This window comes from Copadichromis virginalis, linkage group LG18 (assembly GCF_057382275.1).
Source record: "Copadichromis virginalis isolate Kocher_CV1m ecotype Utaka linkage group LG18, C_Virginalis_male_GT1.1, whole genome shotgun sequence".
Classification (NCBI taxonomy): Eukaryota; Metazoa; Chordata; class Actinopteri; order Cichliformes; family Cichlidae; genus Copadichromis; species Copadichromis virginalis.
The window spans coordinates 27,567,501-27,588,487 of NC_140635.1; the positions used below are offsets into that span (position 1 = coordinate 27,567,501).

The 20,987-nt window shown below is 42.7% G+C and overlaps 2 protein-coding genes and 1 long non-coding RNA gene across 4 annotated transcripts; 1 reads left to right on the forward strand and 2 right to left on the reverse strand.

The window, feature by feature from the left end:
• The first annotated feature begins 54 nt into the window (after positions 1–54).
• On the forward strand, positions 55–7,266 carry LOC146688136 (uncharacterized). Its single transcript, XM_085439122.1, has 6 exons — positions 55–135; positions 262–442; positions 1,286–1,576; positions 3,033–3,308; positions 3,434–3,594; positions 5,224–7,266. The coding sequence occupies exons 2-6, from the start codon at positions 376–378 to the stop codon at positions 5,266–5,268; spliced, it is 840 nt and encodes a 279-aa protein (XP_085295248.1). The 5' UTR covers positions 55–135; positions 262–375; the 3' UTR covers positions 5,269–7,266.
• mgst3a (microsomal glutathione S-transferase 3a) lies at positions 6,572–8,371 on the reverse strand. 2 transcript variants are annotated; one of them, XM_085439126.1, is made up of 6 exons: positions 8,185–8,371; positions 7,753–7,879; positions 7,596–7,669; positions 7,427–7,484; positions 7,195–7,267; positions 6,572–7,102 (listed from the first exon to the last, which is right to left on the reverse strand). In XM_085439126.1, exons 2-6 carry the CDS (start codon positions 7,867–7,869, stop codon positions 6,972–6,974), a joined length of 453 nt encoding a protein of 150 aa, XP_085295252.1. In that variant the 5' UTR covers positions 7,870–7,879; positions 8,185–8,371; the 3' UTR covers positions 6,572–6,971. The 2 variants fall into 2 exon arrangements, with proteins under 2 accessions (XP_085295252.1, XP_085295253.1); XM_085439127.1 differs by lacking the exon at positions 8,185–8,371 and adding an exon at positions 8,030–8,068.
• Positions 8,372–12,778: 4,407 nt separating this feature from the next.
• LOC146688138 (uncharacterized) lies at positions 12,779–20,425 on the reverse strand. Its single transcript, XR_014916385.1, has 2 exons — positions 19,714–20,425; positions 12,779–17,519 (listed from the first exon to the last, which is right to left on the reverse strand). It is a non-coding gene; the product is annotated as an uncharacterized LOC146688138 (long non-coding RNA).
• Between the last annotated feature and the right edge of the window lie 562 nt (positions 20,426–20,987).

Consider the following 20,987-nt stretch of genomic DNA (forward strand, 5'->3'; position numbering starts at 1 on the left):
GCAACTGCGCCTCTGACACACTGATGTGTGATTGGTGCAGCAGAGCAACAGCGACTGCAAAGTGACGCGTTGTGGACACTTCCATGTAGAGATGATTGGCTCCGAAAGGACAAACACCGAGACGAGAGGCCACGCGTGAGTTTGCGGTGGTTATCGGGGAAGCTTGTTTTACTCATTAGAATCTATTTCTTAGTGGTGCCACCCACCAACACCGCCCGCATCCAGCCCCACCCCTGCTTCTCTTCTGCCTGACTCCCTCAGGATATTTTTAGAGCCCATGATGTGCCCTGTCAAATCGCGTAACGGAAACAACCCCAGAGAGCCACAGAGGAGAGCTGCTGTGTAATCTAAAGGGGGAAGCCTGCCGCCGCTGAGATGAAAACTGAAATTCATTTGGTGTTTTGCGTGTTGATTGTGCTGTCCGGCACAACGCGGACAAGAGGTAAGCTGCCATTCTCTCTCTCTCTCTTTCTCTATGTGTCTTTGTGTTTGATGCGAACACTTCTGACATCCCGCTGATGTGAGTCGGGCTCGTAATCGAGTCCGCACGCGACTATTTATTGGTGTGATTGAGGCGATGACGGAGATCATGTTGCTGCAGGTTCTTGGTTGCATTTCATCTTCGTTAAACGATGTTTGTTAACTTTCCTTTCCTTTCCTTTTGTTTTGTTTTTTTATTTTTAGAGTTTCCTCTCATCTCTCTTGGCTTACTCGTAATTCGCCATAATGAATCTGTCATGATGCAAAATAGCACCTAAAGTAGATTAAAACTTGAAATTGAAGGGGACGTCAATGTGTTAGTCGATGAAATGTCAAATTAGAGTCGTTTACCTCGAGAACACACGCAAAAGCAAATATAAAGCAAAAAGTTTTCACCCTTTCCTTTTTAGGAACCCAAACAAATCAATTCAGTCAACTGTCACCTCAGGTCACCTTAGATTGTAAGGTAAAGACCCTAAAATTATAGAGAGAAAAATCCCAACAGTCAGCTGACCCCAGTGAGCAAGCATTTGGTGACAGTGGGAAGGAAAAACTCCCTTTAAACAGGAAGAGACCTCCAGCAGATCCAGCCTCACTGTTTGGAGGTGAGGGGAAAGAGACAGGACTGATAATGAACTTCAAATTGAAAGTTATATTTTTACACTATTTTGCTATTTTAACACTCACTTGATAAGTAATTAAAATACCTTTATGTTAATCTAAACGTGACAAAGTCATCACTAGTCTGGAAAACGGTCCTAAAGTCAAAGTCTCTTTAACAGGAGTTCTCTTTATCAAATTACAGGTCAAAGCAGTGCTCTGCCCAATGTCTTCACACCGGCCGTCTTCCTGAATCATCCTGGAAGCTCAGCATCTTCTAACCTGACAGAGTATCCTGGGAATGAGTCCCCAGAGCATGCACGTATTCCTGCAGGCAGGGATGAATCCGCGGGTGAAACCACAACCCTCAGCGAGACAGAAGGAACAGTCCGTGCAGAGACTCTGACAGATGCAGCACTTAAAACCCACTTGTTCACAGCAATCCCCGCAGCACTTACATCTCAGCACGCAGACCTCGGTACTCTAACTCCTTCAGGTAATCAGCCTCATATGACTTGTCTTAAAAAGCTGCATCTTTATAATTAGGAACGTGCGATTATGTGATTATATCATAATTCTATAATTGTCCATCTATAATTTTCAAGTCCGGTCTGTTTAGATTGACCAGACTGGAACCTTAAAATAAAACTTCCCACACACTTAAACACTGCCTGTTTGCAAATACAGGCTCTTCTTGGGCACAGTCCCTTTTGCCAGCAATGTTCGTGCAACACACTCCTCGCCTGACCTGACCCCCGCTTGACTGGACTGAGAATAAGAATGTGTGTCGCAACCTTGTTTAAAAGATTCCTTTTATAGATTATATAAATATAACCCACTCAGCTGATGCTGTGTTACCGCTTTGAGAAGCACAGAAATAACAATATGACAGATCCCTCTCACTTGTCCCTTTTTGACCCTTTGTTGTTGCCCCGTCCCTGCAGAATAACGTGCAGGCTGTGTGTGGCTTCTCGCTTTGAAAGCTGAAAATATTCTCACTCGAAAATATTCTCACTATAATCCAATTAGAAAACAAACATTTTTGTGGTTTGTGTATTTTGTTGACACCGCACAGTACTTTGACAGTCTGTCCGTTCTGCTGCAGGAATGTAGTCCGGCTGTCAATCACACCATGTGCACCACATTCTCAGCCCCCACCAAACTGTCAGTGCAGGCACATGCGCATGAGGTGAAATGAAATACACCCACACCGAGAGAAAGTTATTGTTCTACGCATAAACAATCATCAGCCACTTTATTTCGTTACACCTGTTCAACTGCTCATTAAAGCTAATCAGTCAATCACATGGCAGCAGCTCAGTGGATTTAGACATGCAGACACAGTCAAGTTGACCTGCTTAAGGTGAAAACAAGCATCGGATTTCTTGGCAGACTTTGGGCCTTTAGCACCAGATGAGCCATGTACACCACAGCCTACCTGAGTATTGTTGCTGACCATGTCCATCTCTTTATGAGCAGTGCGTACCCACTATGTTGTGAAAAAAGGCCTCCACAGACACCTGATCTCAGTCTAGTAGAGCACCTTTGGGATGTGGTAGAACAGGAGATTCACATAATGGTGTGCACGTGACAAATCTGCAGCAACTGTTTGGAATCGCTGGGATATATTTAAATTCTTAAGCAAACAGTAGCTACTTATTTAATGTAGTTCTGTGGCTTTAAGCTGAGACCTCAGAGTCCAAAGCTCTTGGAGAAAAGACTGTGGATTTATCTGATTCAAGAGTACCTCTGTGTGAGCAGTGATGCTTGAAAGCGCAGGCCATTGGGATTCACAGCGTTCTGATATACTGACAAAGGTTTTCTGTAATTTGCACAGATTTTTCAGTGCAGTGCAGCGTTACCTCTGGCTGTTGTGAATGCATTTCATTTCGTTTGAAGAATCTGTACTGTTTTGAATTGATACAGCACTGCGCTCACATCCCCCCTTTCAGCTGCCGCAGAGAGCCTTTCATCCGCGCCGACTGTTCAGAGCACCACCCCTCTGCACCCTGCAGCTACAGAAGGCAAAACCCCTCTGACCAACCATTCCCTCTCTACCTTTTCATCTCAGCCAGCCCCAGCAGTGCACCACACAAGCTCCACAGCACCCACCTTCACCACATGGCCACACTCTGAATCTCTGAACACAGCTACCGCATCTCCAGGTGGAGCCCCTGCTGGGTCGGTGTACAAGGAGGTCCAGTCTGTAAATAAATTTGGCGGTGAAGGTAAGGTGACTGGCAGGTGCTAAGTGTGATGAGGTGTTGCCTTAAGCTTCTCCCATTGAGTTGTTTTGCCTTTACCATGACCTATTTTATTTTCTTCATATCATATCAAATTCTTTATCGTGTAGAGAGGTCCGGTCACCGTTCCAGCTCCCCTCTAGACCCTCTGCTGGCTGGTCTGCTGTCAGTGTTTATTGTCACCACAGCTATCGTCTTTGTCGTCCTCTTCCTCAAGTTCCGCCAGCGCACTAACCACCCGGAGTTCCATCGTCTGCAGGACCTGCCCATGGTAAGATACAGTCTAGTACCTTTGCATTACCATTTTCACCACTTTTTTTTTAACAATCTCCATCTTAGAAGTCCCCAAACTTTATGAAAGTCAAATACCAAATAACTGCATCTTTTATTAAGCACCCTTCACTGTCAAGATGAACTTGGGTATTAGAATATTAACTGCAAGCAGAGATGACATATTGGAACGTGACTTGGCCGCTAGCTTATTTCTTGATCAGGGGTTACTCTTGAGATGTGGTTTAGCTGATTAAAAATATTCGAGAGCTTAGGTAAGAGAAACTGAAAATTATTTTCATATATTTTATTAGATCCTCACTAGCCACTTCATTATTTACACCTTGCTAGTGGTTGGCTGGACCCCTGTGGCCTTCAGAACTGCTTTTATTCTTTGTTGTCTAGAGTCAACAAAACATTCCTGGAAACATGCCTCAGAGATCTTGGTCCATATTGTCATGACAACTGATAAACCTGCTGCTTTATCAGCTGTGCATCCATGATGTGAATCTCCAGTTTCACCACATCCCAAAGGTGCTTGATTGGACTGACATCTGATGACTGTAAAGGTCATCCGAGTACAGACAACTCATTGCCAAGATACCAGTTTGAAAGGATTTGAGCTTTGTGACATGATGTGTTGTGTGAAGCAGCCATCAGAAGATGAATATGCTCTGATCATAAAGGGATAGATATGGTCAACAACAGTATTCAGATAGTCTGTGACATTGTGCCAAGAAAACACCCCCAACACCATAACGCCACCAGCAGCAGCCTGAAACATTGATATAACGCACAATGGATCCCTCGTGTTGTTTTCGACCATTTCTGACCCTACCATCCAAAATGTTGCAGCAGATATAGATTTATCAGGCCAGGCAACATGTCTCCACATTTTCTATTGTCCAACTTTGGTAAACCTGTATGAATTGTAGCCTCAGTTTCCATGTCTTAACCCACAGGGTACTCTTCTGCACACCTGGGTTGTAACAAGTGGTTTATTATAGTTTTTATTAGAGTTATTACAGTTAATGTTGCCCTTCTGTATGACTCAAGCAGCCTGGGCAGTCTCCTCTGACATCAACAAGATATCACACAATGAACTGCCACTAACTGGATTTCTTTTCCTTTTTGGACCATTCTCTGTGAACTATAGAGATGCGTGTGTGGGAAAATTTCAGTAAATAAGCCGTTTCTGAAGGTCAGCCCACCCCATCTGGTGCCAACAACCATGCCACAGTCACAGTTTCTTAAATCACAGGTGTCGAACTCCAGGCCTCAAGGGCCGGTGTGCTGCAGGTTTTAGATGTGTCCTTGATCAAACACAGCTGATTAAAATGGCTAAATGACCTCCCCAACATGTCCTGAAGTTCTCCAGAGGCCTGGTAATGAACTAATCATTTGATTCAGGTGTGTTGACCCAGGGTGAGATCTAAAACCTGCAGGACACCGGCCCTTGAGGCCTGGAGTTCGACACCCCTGCCCTAAATGCACCGAGTCTCTGCACTGTGATTAGGTCATTAGATATTTCTCCAACAGGAGGTATACCTAATGAAGTGGCAAGTGAGCGCATATTTTGAATTATGCTCTGTGGAGTACTGATAATGTTTTTTAAAATCACCTTATTTAGGATGATTTGATGGAGGACACGCCACTGTCCAGGTACACCTACTGACAGAAGATCCTGTTCTGTCAGTCACTTCCATCACTCAGAGGACCGAAGCAAATCTAACACCAAAGGAAGACCAGTTTGGATGTGAGCAAAACCTCTCTTTGGCACTGAGAACCTACTGTTAGCGATTAAGAAAAAGTTAAAACACATTTAACCAAGGACTGTTAATGTTTTAAGCGGGAAGTTTCTTCCACATTCCTTTTAAAGTTTTGGAGACATTCAGTGTGCTGAGAACTCCCCACCCCGATGGAAATTAAGATGACTCTGCGCCCCTGACTGACTCCTGCACAGCACTTTAATATGACACAAACGGTTACACTGCCCTCTAGGGGTGATCTGAGGTAATGTGGATCAAGGTCGCATGAAGTCCTCCGTAATTGTAAGAATAGCCAGTAAGGCAGAATGAAGGCTCATGGGAAAGCTGCTCAAAACAATCACAATCCCTTGGGTGACCAAATGTTAGTGAAGTGCATTTTCAAATCCAATTGCCCAATCTGCATCATGTGAAGCTAAGGTCTTGCAGAAAGTTGACAAAAAAATTAAACAGATTTTACAATTGATAAGCCACATCTTTGGAGATGTGGACACAGACACGCCAGGTCTCCAACAGTGGAAACCACTTTATTTTTCCAAATTGTAATTTAGCCTGAATTACAAATGCAGATTACTTACTGTTGCAGCTGTTAAACATGCAGTTATGTTCACAAAGTCATGGAAATCTTGAATATAGTGATTGCTTTTCTTTAAATGTTTTGTCTGCCAGTGTTTACTGAGGAGATACCCTGCTAAGCCAAATACTTAGATATCTGTAAATTGTAAAACTCACTTAGTAAAATTGTTGTTCGCACACAGTGGAGGTTTGAGAGCAGCATTGGAATCATTTTAAGGGTCCTCCATCTGGACTGGTTGGAATGCACTGCAAATACAGTGGAACGAAGCTCTTATGTTTTAACTTGGTTACTTTACTGCCTGCAGTGATGTATGATGAAATGCAAGAATGACTTTCCTGTTTAATGAAAATAAATATATCGAATCTATGTGGGGTGTGGCAAACGCAATAATAGGTGGGTAAGCTCTCAGGCATTATGCAGAGTCACTGTGTGAACGACAGTTTCTATTGTCAACTATGATTCGCTTAAGACTTCAGCAGCGTTGGTTCCTGCCTGTCCAGACAAGGTAGGTGCACTTTGAACATTACTCCAGAAAGACCCACTCCCTCCACACACAGGCCATTGTTAACCACATTCAGGCAAAGAAATTAAACAGCTGATATGAGAAGGTGTCAGTTTTATGACAAACAGGAGAATAGAAGTTATGGAGGATTTTAATTACAAAAGCAGGACAGTTGAATAACCATCTTTAGTCACTCAGTGTACAAAGTTCCTTTTCAGCACAATAAACAAGGAATTTCTTCATCATTACTTCTTTTTATTCATTAATAAATGCACGACTGTAGATGATATTAAGAGTTTAGACCCAATTCATAGATTGCTGTTAACATTATAAGAAACTGATAACTCATGTATGTTACAAGAGTGCTAGTCTGCATTATTCTAAATCAGGCCATACAGTTCTTGAAGAACTAGTCAGATCAGCTAACACACCTGACTTAACCACTTAAAGATGAGCACAGTGCAAGTGTATGAGTTACACCATAGCGATGATGACTGAATTGGCCCAGGCGTAAATTTTCATTACATATTGGATCAAACACCAAAACGGCTCATACGTGAGCTCCCCCTCCAGCCCAGCAGAGAGCCTCCGAAGTTCAGTGTGGCCAGCATCATCCCAAGTAAAGCCAGATTTCCAAAAGCTCCCCTCATTCTTTTTTTAGGATCTAATTAAGATGAGAGACAGACATACATTCTGACCATGTTTTATGATATAAGAAGAATAGAAATCGATGTGAACTGCTGAACGGTTTCTTACCTCCTGTAGAGTAACCGTGTGCATAAACCTCTCTGCTGATAATCCACACGACTCCAAGTCCACTGACCAGACGCTGCAACAGCCACACAAACAATCAGATGCAACAGGACTTGACAGAACGGCTACCCATTGCATGCAACAAGTTGTGAACATTTTTAGCCAAAACGTTGTGACAAAGTTGACAAAAATAATTTGTATGATTATGGTGCAGATACAACGAAAATAAACTTACAGGTGAATGAAAACCGCCAACAGCCAGGCAGAAGAGGAAGGCAGGGTAGGATTCCAGGCTGGTGAGGAGGTCACAAGAGCGACGTTAACATCAACCTGCTTCTTTGTTGTCGATGAAAGAACATGACATAATGCTGCTGACATGGATTACATTACCTTACTATACTTACGTGTTTTGGTGTGCCCGCTGGATGCAGTTGAAAATGTTCCCAGTTTCTGGGTCGTTGCTGTACATCTGAGGATACTGCAAGGCGTGACAAGTTCATTCGTACAGGACAGCACCTTTCAACAGGTAGCCTCCACTGTGCTCCATATTTGAATACTCACGTGCACATTGTACTTCTTCCTGGCTTTGCCAACTTTAATGGCCAGATGTGTAACCATGACCATACTAGCCATGCCAGTCAGCACCACATATCCATAGTCTTTGGAAAGCACAACCATCCTGACAGACCTGGAAAATGAATTAGAAATATATTGTGGCTCATATCGAAAGTACTCATTACACTTTTATTTTGGTAAGAAAGGCAACGCAAGCGTTTCCTCCCCCGGCTAACACATAAAACAAAGTGTCCATTTTCGGACCCTCTAACAACACAATTACCTCGAACACCTGAGGAGAAAATTAGCCGTGCAGCTACCGGCGCAGATAAAGGACGTCTCACAAACGAAAGGTCAAACGAGAAACACCAGCAGCACCATGACTCGTCAGGGCTGCTTTGAAAGCGCACGAATTACAATAAACATGAACACACTCACCTTGACGAAGCAACCAAAGTTCACAGATACAACCCTGGAAAACACCGACCACCGTGAAGTTTCCGTCTGAATATATCTGCATGCGTGCGGCTTACGTAACATTCACGGGGGGGCGTGGCTAACAGCCCACTACTGGGATATCTACGTTTCAATTCAGTTTTATAGCTAATGCGTGTTAAAGGTTAGCTGTAAGACTCGTAAGGATAGACCGAAGCCTTTTTTTTTTTAAATAAGCACATCATTGCGGAAGTAAAGATTCCTCACGCCACACAGGCTTCACATTGACCACAACCCTGTAGGCAAATACTAACACCGACTCATTATATACGTGCGCGTATATGTGCTAAATGTCAGCGATCCAAGTTATCATAGCACTGCTCCACATTTCCTGATTAGTTCCGCCTATCTTACATGCAAACCTGCTCCCCAACAGGACTGACCAGCGTGAATGGACTGTGCTACCAGTAACTTGCAGTTAACTTCACCTCCGGTGTTACTAAAGTTGTACGTTTTTGTATTTGTTTTTTATTTTTTGAAGTAGGGGAGTTCATGATTTTTTAAGTGGGCGGTGCAAGGAGGAACAAAGGACAACACAGGGGGAGGAGGTGCCGGTGTTGTGCCAAAAAGTGATTGTCTGCCAAAAACTGATTTCCGGTATTTGCCAAAAACTGATTGCTCGTATTTAAACTGCTATAAGTAACTTGTTGGGCTATAATATGTGAAACATATGTCAAATGCATCCCTCATGGATGACATAAAGTCATCTTGAGCCACAAACAACATTCGTGTAACAAGGTAGAAGCCGCAATCAGTTTTTGGCAGTGACTTTTATATAACCTTTATTTATCCAGTTTAAAAAAATCTCATTAACATTAAAAATGTCTTTTGTAAGAGTAAGTTGGCCAAGAGGACAGCAGAAATGGCAGCAAATATTACAATATTTCTGTAAAAATATTTTAAGTGGGGATAAAGGACCGGATTGGTTATAATGTAAGTACAATAGCAGAGAGTTGTAAAGATACTTGAAAAACAGATATTGTTTTAATTCTCTATATAACCCCTTTGTAAACCCTGTTCACCGAAGTCTATTTACGAACATACGTAAAGATATTACACATAAAAAATACACAGAAACATTGGAAATCAGTTTTTGGCAGACAATCACTTTTTGGCACAACACCGGAAATGAGGATGTGTAACCAGAAGTTAAAATGGATTGCTGTGATTTGCAAAGCGTCAAAAACAATAGTTTGGGGCTTTTTAAATAAGTAACAACACAATCTTTCTACTTAAGTAAAAGGATCCCTGAAGTATTGAAAGTGAATGTACTCCAACTGACCTTTGATGATTGGATGATGGTTATTAATTTACTGATTGTGTACACAAGCTGGAATTTTTATTTTTATTATTATTATTATTTTGTTAGCCATTGTTTTTCTTTTTTCACTTTTCTTTTTATTGTTATTGTCCGCAAGCCAAAAATATTTGGGGTACAGCATAAAGTCGAGCCTAACTGCCCAGAAGCACGGATTTCTTAAAGGACATAATCTTAGAAAAGAAAAAAGCCCATTTGAAATAAAAAAAAAACAAAACATAATTTGATAACATGAGGGTAGTCTGCTCCTCTTGAAAATCAGAGTTTACGCTACCCGGACACGATTTATGTGGCAACGTTTACTGCAGAGTTAATCCCTTTCTGACTTGGCGTGCCAGACAAAAGTGGGAACCCAGTGTCATTAACGATGGCCCCATTCTTTTGAAGTGACTTATATTAGCCATGTCAGTGAGCCAGCTCACAACAACTGGTGCAGAGCGCAGATTTTCTTGGCTGGAGTGCAGCCACATTATTGTGCCCTGTGATGAGGGGAACAGGGATCTGACATGCCAGGGTTTCTTGTATCAAATATCAGGTCAAGTTGAGGTATGCGCACCACTGTTAGAGGTGTCATTGGTTCAGTGACATTTAATAGTTTATATAGCACCTTTACACAAAAAAGTCAAAGGTCAAAGGCCTCTGTGAATAAGTAACATTTCAACTGCTTTTTGAAAATTTTCAAAGACAGAGTGTTTTAGAGGAGAGCACATTCCAGAGAGTGGGGGGCTGCAGCACCGAAGGCTCTGTCCTTTAAAAGACCCCGGCCTGGTGAGGGGGATGGCAAGTAAGCCTTTAACTGGGGAATGCAGTGTGGGGTGTAGGGAAGGGAGGATAAGACTGAACAAGTACAGGAGAGAAAGAGCATGTGGTGGTTTGTAGGTTAGGTGGGGGTGATGTAAGGCCAGGACTTGTTGCAGGTAAGAACTGTGAGTTCTGAGCTTGTGCAGAGCTAACGGGATATCACTGCAATAATCCAGGCAGGAGGTGATGAAGGCATGGATGAGGGTTTCAGCTGAGGACTCTGAGAGATGAGGTAAGACTCTAGAGGTGTTCTTTAGGTCGTAGAAAGAACTTCTAGAGATGGATCTGATATATGATGAGAATTAGAGCCTGGGCTCCAGGATGGCACCCAGATTGAGAACCCCAGAAAATTAATGACCTTTACCCATGTTAAGGTGAAGGTCAGCCCCTTTCAGGAGTCGTGACTTGACACAAGAGTTCAGTTGTATTGTTTTTCAATATGATAAAGCTGGATTACATCCAGATTTAGATGGCATCCAGGGACTTAATGAGAGACAGAGAAGTGAACTGACTAGAGGGTTTGGTGCTGAGATACAGCTGTGTATCATCAGGATGGCAGTGGAAGCTCAGCCCATGGTGGCAGATAGTCTGACCACGAGGGGCACGCAAACTGTGAAAAGAAAAGGTCCCAGCTCAGAGCCTGGTATTTGGGAAGGACCTGAATTTGTAAAATCCTTGTAGATACTGATGTGAGGATGTGTTGCCAGTTTAACAGTGATTGGATGCTTTCGTGAATATATTTCTTTTTTTTTTATTACTTTGTGTGACTTGTAATACAGGAACACTCAAAGCAGCATAACCTTCACACCAGCTGTTATAACGGAAGAAATTTGTATGTCTGCAGATTAAATAGGATAAATAGGGGGATTCTTCTTACAACACTAGATTTAAAGGATTACAAAAACACCTTTCGGCTGCAGCTCTTTCTTCCAGTGTTTTGCATTTTTCTGCCATGCCATTCTAGACGGTTAAATATAATGATGAATATTTTAGGGAAAACAGAGAGTAAGACAGATGTGCCTGTGCATGACTGTACCTGCTGGAGATTCCAAGAAAACAAATAGCAGAGGTTAGACGTTGTCAGGAATAATGCAAAGCCTGTATTTTGAAGTCTGCTTGCCAATCAAACAAGAACTGGTCCTGCTATGCGCTTTCAAAATAATGGTTCCTCAAAGTATATATGAGATGATTAGATTTTAAAAATTTTTTAAAAAAAATTCTCAATGTTCTTAATGTTTTAAAAGTATCTTCTTCTACCCTTTCTGTAAATATCACATCTAGATATTTAAGCCTCCAGATTTTATGTTTTTATGCCTGCAGCATTCCCTCATATTTCTCATTTGTCATTTTATGCACATTCCCCAACATCTATATTTGGAAATTTGGGGATTTTGTCAAAAAATCAGCTTTGGCTTTGCACAATGCTGGACTGAACTTGCTGAGTTATGGCTTATGTTTGGTTTATACAGTTTTGCTTCCTGTATGATCATAAAAAGAGAGCAGATAAATTTAGACATCTATTTAAAAAAATCCTTGTGCAATAGCTTAAAACTATATAAAAATAGTTACACAAAGACCATTACATGGTTGCTGTTTCTGTGTAACATTACCAAGTTTTCGTCACTAGATGTCCCCATAAAGTCACTAAATATCCTTGACGCAAAACAGCTGTGTGGATTAAGTTCAGTCCACATGGATCGAAAGCGTGAAAAAAGCATTAGGTTATACACAGGCCCACTGTTCTGACACACCATCGCAGGGTAAAAGGCTTCCGCCTGGTTTTGTTGACGTGCGCGAGCGGTCAGCGTTCAGCAGGTTGCTGGCTGTCGACTCGGGGTAGCGCCTTTCACGGACTGTCAGCGGCACATCTGTCCTCCTCCTCCTCCTCCTCCTCCATCACGCCGAGTCTGATTCAGCACTTCAACACCTACACAGAGAACCAAGAATAGAGACAGGGCTCACACTGAGACTGGAAAGAGGAGGAAAAACAACTGCAGCCTGAGACCACCTAGTACCATCTCATCTCAGCCCATCATCTGCTGGCTGTATACATCAGGGAAAGTTTCAAGTGGGTGGGCTGGCTGCCTCTGTGACAGTCAGTCACATACAGAGAAAACCCACGAGATGCACATCCAGGTACACCTGATCCTACTCCTGAGACAGGCTGATGAAAAGTGTGCACGCTATCATCCCCACTGAAGGAAACTGTTTCCAGGGCCTACTCCGTGGATCGGCTTCCTCCGAGGCGTGGACGTCTATCAGCAGAGAATGTACCTTCACCTATCAGCAGAGAATGTCCCTTAGTCTGTAACACAGTCAAATATATTCTCAAGTAATATTCAAGCATGCCATTCAGCGTGTTAGTACGAGCAGCTCGGGAGCAGCTTGGGAGAACAAGAAAACAGAGACTGCTTTAGATTGTCTTCCCAAAGTGACTCAACTTTATTCACAAGTACAACAGTTTATATAGAGGGTAAAATTCATGAGACAGCAGATTATCAGTTTAAACCAGTACAGACCAAGATAAGGCAGCGTCTTCCTGCCCTTGGGTGAAGAAGCATCCTTTGTGTAGTTTATTAGTTCAGCTACAATTGTGATTATCTCAGCGACATATTTTCAAGGCACAAAACGAAGAGTTCTTACATTAGTGAAATCTGAAACAAACCATTTGGCCTTCAACAGGCGTCTAAAAGATTAAGAAACTAATGTAGCTGAGGGAGTGATCTCTGTGGTATTTCAACCTTGTACCAGCCTGTGATTCTCACACATCAATTCTTGGGTCAAAGAGAAAAACACTGAAACAAAGGGGCCTTATTGAATGACAGAGTTTTCCTGCATAATGTCACTATAAAACAATATCCAGTAAATGCTCCCATGGTACTAAAATACCTAACAGTTCCCCTCTTTTATTATTTTTTAAAATAATAACTCAAATAGAAAGGAAAAATCACAAATGTAATAACATAATATAAAAAGCAAATCATAAAATGTAATAGTTCACAACCTAATGTTCAATATACACATCAGGAACATCATTGGTAACATCTGGCACATCCTCAGGATCAATTTGTGCTAATTGCAAATACATTGAAGTAGCTGTACTGGTAGCTATACGGGTTATCATTGAGCGTACACAGGGTATCATGGTTTATTGGTGGTGTCTGTGTTGCTTTCTACTGATTTTAGAGAACGTGACGAGTGTACTAGGTGGGTGTCTTGCCAAGTGGAGCATGAGGTATTGTCAGCAAAATGTGGCTTGCAGAAACGTGAACAGGGTTGCACTTTACAATACGAAATAATAAATAAAAATCCTAAGATTAATGCAGTAGATATGATTAATAACCTAAATATATAAAAAAGACAGTTCTTTAGTCGTCTCCTGGCCTGGTCCCAGGTTCGAGAGATGACAATGGGCATTTCATTTTCTCCATTATCAGGATGAAACGAGTCTATCTTTATTAGGTTAGACATTGTGTGGTACTCTAGGCTTTCTGTTCCTGCTGGATGTTCGAGTACCTTGTTGTTGTTCAGGCGGGGGATCAAAGGGCTTTCTGAGTCTTGGCTCTTTCCGGCGTTGTGTGTTAATCAGTGATTGTGTGTGTGTAGGTGGATTGGATCCGGGCGCTGGCTCGCCTGAGTCGTCATCTATAGGTGTATTGAATCCGGGCGCTGGCTCGCCGGAGACGTCATCTACTTGATCCGACGCCTTAGGTGGTTTGGTGGGGCTGGTCTTAACCCTGCTGGCATGAATCCACTGAGGTTGTCCGTCTGTTAGGATGCTGGTTCTCGTCACTGCAAGTACAGTCTGGGGGCTGGAACACGCGGCCTCCCCGAGTGCCCTTGGTTTTAGCGACTTTACCAACACCGCATCTCCTGGTTTCCACGGATGGGTTGGATCTATGGAAGGGAGAGGCTGAGAGAGACAAACTTTCTGATAGTTATTATTCAGTGTTTCTACCAGGTTATGAACATAGTCAGACAATGCAGTGTCTATGTCCCCTTCCAATAGCGGTGCCCCTCTGGAGGCTGACCATGGTGTTGGAAACGGTCTTCCCATGATTATTTCAAATGGAGATAATTTGGTTGCTGCGGATGGAGTCATTCTAATCTCGCAGAGGATTTGAGGAAGTAGTTTGATCCAGGTCATTCCTGTTTCTATCATTGCTTTAGTCAGGCGATTTTTTATGGTCCTATTCATTCTTTCTACAACTCCTGAACTCTGAGGATGGTATGGCACATGATATTTCCAGTCTATTGCTAGAGTTTTAGCACACTTTTGAATTACTTCTGATGTGAATGAAGGTCCTCTATCACTGTTAATTTGGTGAGGTATTCCAAATCTGGGTATTATTTCATTGCACAACTTTTGACAGACTACTTCTGCAGTTTCTTTTGATGTTGGATAAGCTTCTACCCATTTACTAAATTGGTCCACTATTACCAGTAAGTACTTGATGCTTCCTTGTGCTGGCATGTGTGTAAAATCAATCTGTAATGTATGAAATGGGAAATCTGGTTGTGGTAAATGCTGATGTTTCGCTTTTGGTTTTCCTACATTAGTTCGTGCACATGTTAGACAGGTTGCTAATATGCGTTTTACTGCGTGTGATGTTTTCTTGATTACAAATCTTGATTTTATTGCTCCTATTACCCCTCTTTGTCCGACATGACTCACACCGTGAAAATGGCGGACAAGGATTGGCAGTAGTGAAGATGGGAGGGCAATCAAACCCTCAAGGTTTTTGTATAAGCCGTCTCTGTTATCTAAGGTACAATCATTACTTTCCCAGTAAGTGTAATCTAAGGCAGAGGCTTGCTCTTGTATGAATTTTAGGTCAACATTTGTTTCTAAATAGTCTGGGAGCGTGACAAGTGGCAGCTGTAAAGGCAAAGATAATACTTCCCTTCTGGGTGGTTGCTGTGAGGCAGCAGCTGCTTTCGCGGTTACGTCTGCAAGAGCATTTCCCACTGCTTCGTCTGTGTCAGCCGTGCTGTGCCCCTTCGTTTTAACAACTGCAATTGCCGATGGCAGCTGTATAGCCTGCAAAAGTCTTTGAACAAGGTCAGAATTAGCGATCGGTTTTCCATCAGCAGATCTAAATCCTCTTTGTCTCCACAATGTGCCAAAGTCATGCACCACACCGAATGCATAACGGCTATCAGTGTAAATTGTTACCCGCTTATCCACATGTAACTCACAGGCGCGTATTAAAGCCATGAGCTCTGCTTTTTGTGCTGAGTGAAATGGTAATGAGTGAGCCTCTAGTATGATGTCAGGCAATGTCACCACCGAATAGCCACAAAGAAATAAGTTGTCATTTGGTTTTGAACAGGACCCGTCCACATAAACAATGACTGAGTCTGGGATTGGTGTCTGCTCTAAGTCTGGGCGTGGTGCTGTGGATTCCTGTATACGTGTCATACAATCATGATCGTCAGGGTCGTCTGAACCATCCTGTCGGTCAGAGGAACACAGCATACGAATGAGTAAGTGTGCTGGCGAATTGGGTGTGCTGCTTGCTTTTATAGTGAGATTTGCTGTTGAAGTTAGTGTAGCTTCATAACCTGAGCGACGTTGTGCGGTCATGTGTTGTGTAGTTATGTTTGCTAGAATGGTCGTGACCTGGTGATTGGTGTGTAGAATAGTGTCATGTGAGAGTGTGAGCTTCTCGCAGTCCCTTATCATGATAGAGCAAGCTGCTACTGCTCTCAGGCAGGCCGGCATCCCCTGAACTACTGCTGGCAGCACCTTTGAGTAGAAGGCTACTGGACGGTAGCCACAGCCATGCTCTTGGGCCAATACACCTGCACAGGTTGTGCCGTTCTCTGTGACGTACAGGTGGAACGGTAAGTGGTAGTCAGGCAGACCCAAACAAGGGGCGGAGGTCAGCGCTCCCTGTAATGCATTGAAAGAGGCAGTCATTTCTGTGGACCACAGTATTCGAGGAGGCTTGTCTTTTTTGCAGCATTCACGCAGAATGTGGTCATGAAAAGAACAGTCTGGTATCCACTGTCTGCAATAGTTCACCATGCCTAGGAAAGACAGCATTTCTTTCTGTGTAGTGGGCTTAGGGACAGAGGTCACAGCTTTGACCCTGTCTGTAGTCATAGAACGTTGTCCGTGAGACAGTGTAAATCCCAAATATTGAACAGAAGTCTGACAGTACTGCATTTTCTTTGCTGATGCTTTGTGGCCAGTCTGTTGGAGGTGCTGGAGTAGCATGTGTGTGGCAGTTTGACATAGTTTTTCACTTTCAGCACAGAGGAGGAGATCATCTACATACTGGATCAGAGTACAGCCCTCTGGAGGAGTGAAGCCGTCCAGGGTAGCACGTACTACCATTGAGAAAGCCGCAGGGCTGTCTACCATGCCTTGGGGTAAGCGAGTCCATGTGTACTGCTTATCTCTATGTGTAAAAGCAAATATCGGCTGTGTGTCTATATGCACAGGTACTGAGAAAAAGGCGGAGCACAAATCCACCACAGTAAAATGTGTAGCTGTTGCTGGAATAGATGTCAGTATGCTGGGAACATCTGGGACAATAGGTGGCAGTGGCTTAATGACTGCATTAACTTGCCTTAAGTCTTGTGTGAAACGCTATACGCCAGGTTTGTTAGGCTTTGGCACAGGATTGACAGGAGTGTTATATGGAGATACTGTGGGCTTTATTACTCCAGCTGTTAATAAATCTCCTATGATGATGTCTAAGGCTGCGGCTTTTTCAGCGGAAATGGGATATTGCCTGACATATACCGGTTTGTTGTTTTTCAGCTGAGCATGATAAGGTGTACAGTCAATAAATCCTACATCATTCTCACCTCTTGACCATAATGTCATGTTTTGATATTCAGCTGGCAATGTGACAGCAGAGATAGTACAGTGTATGGGGTAGGTTAGATCTATGTGTTGACATGGTGCAGTGATGTCGTAGCCTATGTCTGAGTTATGTGACAAAACCACTGTTTGGCCTTCACTGGTGTGAGCAGTTATCATGTTGTTGAACAGTGTGAGAGAAACAAATATGTGGCTTCCAGGCATGGGGCTACCTGGTAACGGTGTTTGCACATGTTTTTGACACAGAGTGTGACGTGGGATACCAGTCAGATGGATATTGAGTTCATTCTCCGCTGAGGCGTCCAGCTGACACAGAGGATGTTCCTTCTCCATGGTGTCGGTGCATAGGGCAGAGAAAACATAGCTGTTATCAGTATCTGCAAACATTTCACCCTTTGTGTTAAATGAAATACACAAGTTCATTTTTGCCATTAAATCTCTGCCTAATAGATTCACAGGCGAGTTTGGAATAATTATGAATGGATGATATGTAATTTCATCTGGTTTTGGGCCCCAGCGTGTCTTTAGAGAATGAGTTTTGGGGCATTGCACTAGAGTTCCGTTTATTCCCATGGTGTTGATGCACACAGAGGAAACAGGCCCATTATAGAATTTTCCAGACAGTGAACTTTTAGTGGCTCCACTGTCAACTAAAAAGGAATAAATCTTTTCACCTATCTCTATATCTAACATGGGCAAGCTTTCTGTGTTACGGGACAATTGCAAATGCAGCATCGTGTGTAGTGCTTCACACTGTCCCTCATCATCACCTGGGCCTCCCTATTGTCGGTCCAGTCTTTCGTTATCATATGGGTGGGGATTAAAATGTGGATTATAAGGTTGCTGCCTAAGTGCAAAGGGGCCGTTTCTTTGATGTGATTCCTGTCTGCGTTGCCAGTTACCTTGTCTGTAAGAGCTCTGCTTACGCCTAGTGGCAGGAGCTGGTCCTGTGTTTTGTGGTTGAGACCTATGTGCTGCTGATTTGCATTCCGTCCTCCAGTGTCCTATTTTTCCACAATAAAAACATACGTCTCCACTCCTATCTTTCCTTCTGAAATCTCCCTGCTGCGCTTGTTGAGGGGACGGGGCCCCTGCATACATCATTTTTTCACTTTCCTCTGAGCCTTCAACATCAAAATTCAACATCATCTTAACACTTTTAGCCTTCGTGCTGTTGGGGAAAAGATCTGCACCAGCTTTTGTTTTGACAAGTGTGATAAAGTTCTTTATTTTCATGTCATAGAGATTATCAGTGGCAGTCAGCTTCAATAGTTGTGAACATTCTGGATGAATATTGTTTAAGAATGTTGTTATGAAAATCTGATCATTTCCTCCTTCAGGCATGCATGCCTCATTAGTCCAGCAGTGTGTGAAACGTTTCATAAACACTAGAATGGATTCATCTGGCTTTTGCTTACACATGGTTACTGCATTTAAATCAATTTTATCTCTAGACATTGTGAGCAGAAATCTCTTTAGATTTTGAAAAAAGGCTGTGATTTTGTCATCATTTATCCACAAAAACGAGGTGGTGTTGGCTGCTTGGTCATTTTTAGGGTCTAGTTCCTCTACTTCTTCAATAAGCTGAGATTCAGTCACACCTGGAATTCGTTGACATAATATATATCTATAGTCAGGCCCACCCAAGTGGTGGTATCTGGTACTTCTCTGTAATGCAGAAACAAAGGCTGTAGGATTTTGTAGAGGATCGGGAAGTTCTTTAATGGTTGCTGCTAACTCTGAAATTTTAGGGGGTTGAATGCAACACATGTCCCCTATTATCATGAACGGGAGGGAGGTGCTGACGTCATTAAATTGTGATCCCTGCTTTTCTTTATAACGGGTGTTTTTGTGGGGGCCCTCTTGAGTTTTTTCCTCTTTTTTCTGCTTTAAGTAGTTCCTTATTAAATTTCTGGTGTTAGTTATTGCTTTTGGCACAGTTAAACCATTTGCTACTCTAGTGTGGCGCTGAACATGATTATCTATGACAGAAACGGCTTCCTGCAGTTCGGCTTCCGTACGTTCAGTTAAAGGGTCTTTCATGATTTCCTCACACTCTGCCATTAACTGTTTTGTTTGCTTTTTATGTTCCTGTAACTCTCTTTCTCGTTCAGTGTATTCTCGTTCCTGTCTTTGATCTAGGTTAAACCAGTCATCTTCTTCTGATTTAGGTGTCATTTCAGTGCCTTCCTCACTCTTTTGGGATTCTGCTGTTAAATCAGGATATACGCGCTGATGACGTGCAGCCGCCGCAGCAGCTATTAATTCTGTTTTTTCATCATAAGGCGGCGGAGCCGTAGGTTGAACGGATGGGCATATAAGGCTAGTTTTTTCTGCAGTGGATTTACTAGAGCCTACACTGGCTTGATTTAAAGCATTTACGTCTGGCTCGGGTCCTTTTTTCCATAGTGGTAGCATGCGATTGGTTACATCACGACATTCCATCATATATTTTTTACAGGACTTTTTAATCAGCCTACTTTTCTTATCACAAATAGTATTTAACATTTCTACTGACCTGTTTTCTGGCGATAATCGTTCGGGATAGGGCTCCGGAAATACATTAGGATGCATTAAAGTTATAGTTCTTAAGTTCGAGACGAAATCAGTCACGTAAGCACTTCCGCATGTTCTGGATACGTAATCATGGAAGTCTTCATTGATTCGCGAGCGTGGGTTAAACGTAACCGGAAGTGGGAGTCGTACTGAGCCGCTATTTGTGATTTTATATTTTATTTTTTTCGGTTTTACAGTTAATTTTGAGTTTTTATCGGACCCGTCTAAGGTCTTTGAATTATTCTGACCCATGGTCAGTGATTTCCAGAGGGGTTTAGACGCTTTGAAGGATTTAAGTTAGTTTCTATTTTTGCTGTGGCACACCTGAGGTTACTTGATTTTTTGCTAGCAATTTTATGTTTTTAGTGAGCAACTTCTCACTTTTTAACGAGCAACTTCTCGTTTTATGACCCCAGGCAACTTCCTGTGTCCTTTCTGCTGGTGAGCAACTTCTTAGTTTATGACAGCAGGCAACTTCCTGTGTCCTTTCTGCTTTTATTTTACAAAACAACAGGCAACTTCCTGTGTTTCTATGTGGGCCACTAAATAAGGCTCCTCAGTGTATCCCACTTGTTACTATGTGGGCCACTGAAGAAGGCCTCGTCAGCGTATCCCGTTTCTATGTGGATCACTGAGAAAGGCATAACACAGTCTTATAAAATAAAAAGACAAGTGCCTACCTTCGTCAGGATCCCACTTCTCGACACCAAAATTGAAGGAAACTGTTTCCAGGGCCTACTCCGTGGATCGGCTTCCTCCGAGGCGTGGACGTCTATCAGCAGAGAATGTACCTTCACCTATCAGCAGAGAATGTCCCTTAGTCTGTAACACAGTCAAATATATTCTCAAGTAATATTCAAGCATGCCATTCAGCGTGTTAGTACGAGCAGCTCGGGAGCAGCTTGGGAGAACAAGAAAACAGAGACTGCTTTAGATTGTCTTCCCAAAGTGACTCAACTTTATTCACAAGTACAACAGTTTATATAGAGGGTAAAATTCATGAGACAGCAGATTATCAGTTTAAACCAGTACAGACCAAGATAAGGCAGCGTCTTCCTGCCCTTGGGTGAAGAAGCATCCTTTGTGTAGTTTATTAGTTCAGCTACAATTGTGATTATCTCAGCGACATATTTTCAAGGCACAAAACGAAGAGTTCTTACATTAGTGAAATCTGAAACAAACCATTTGGCCTTCAACAGGCGTCTAAAAGATTAAGAAACTAATGTAGCTGAGGGA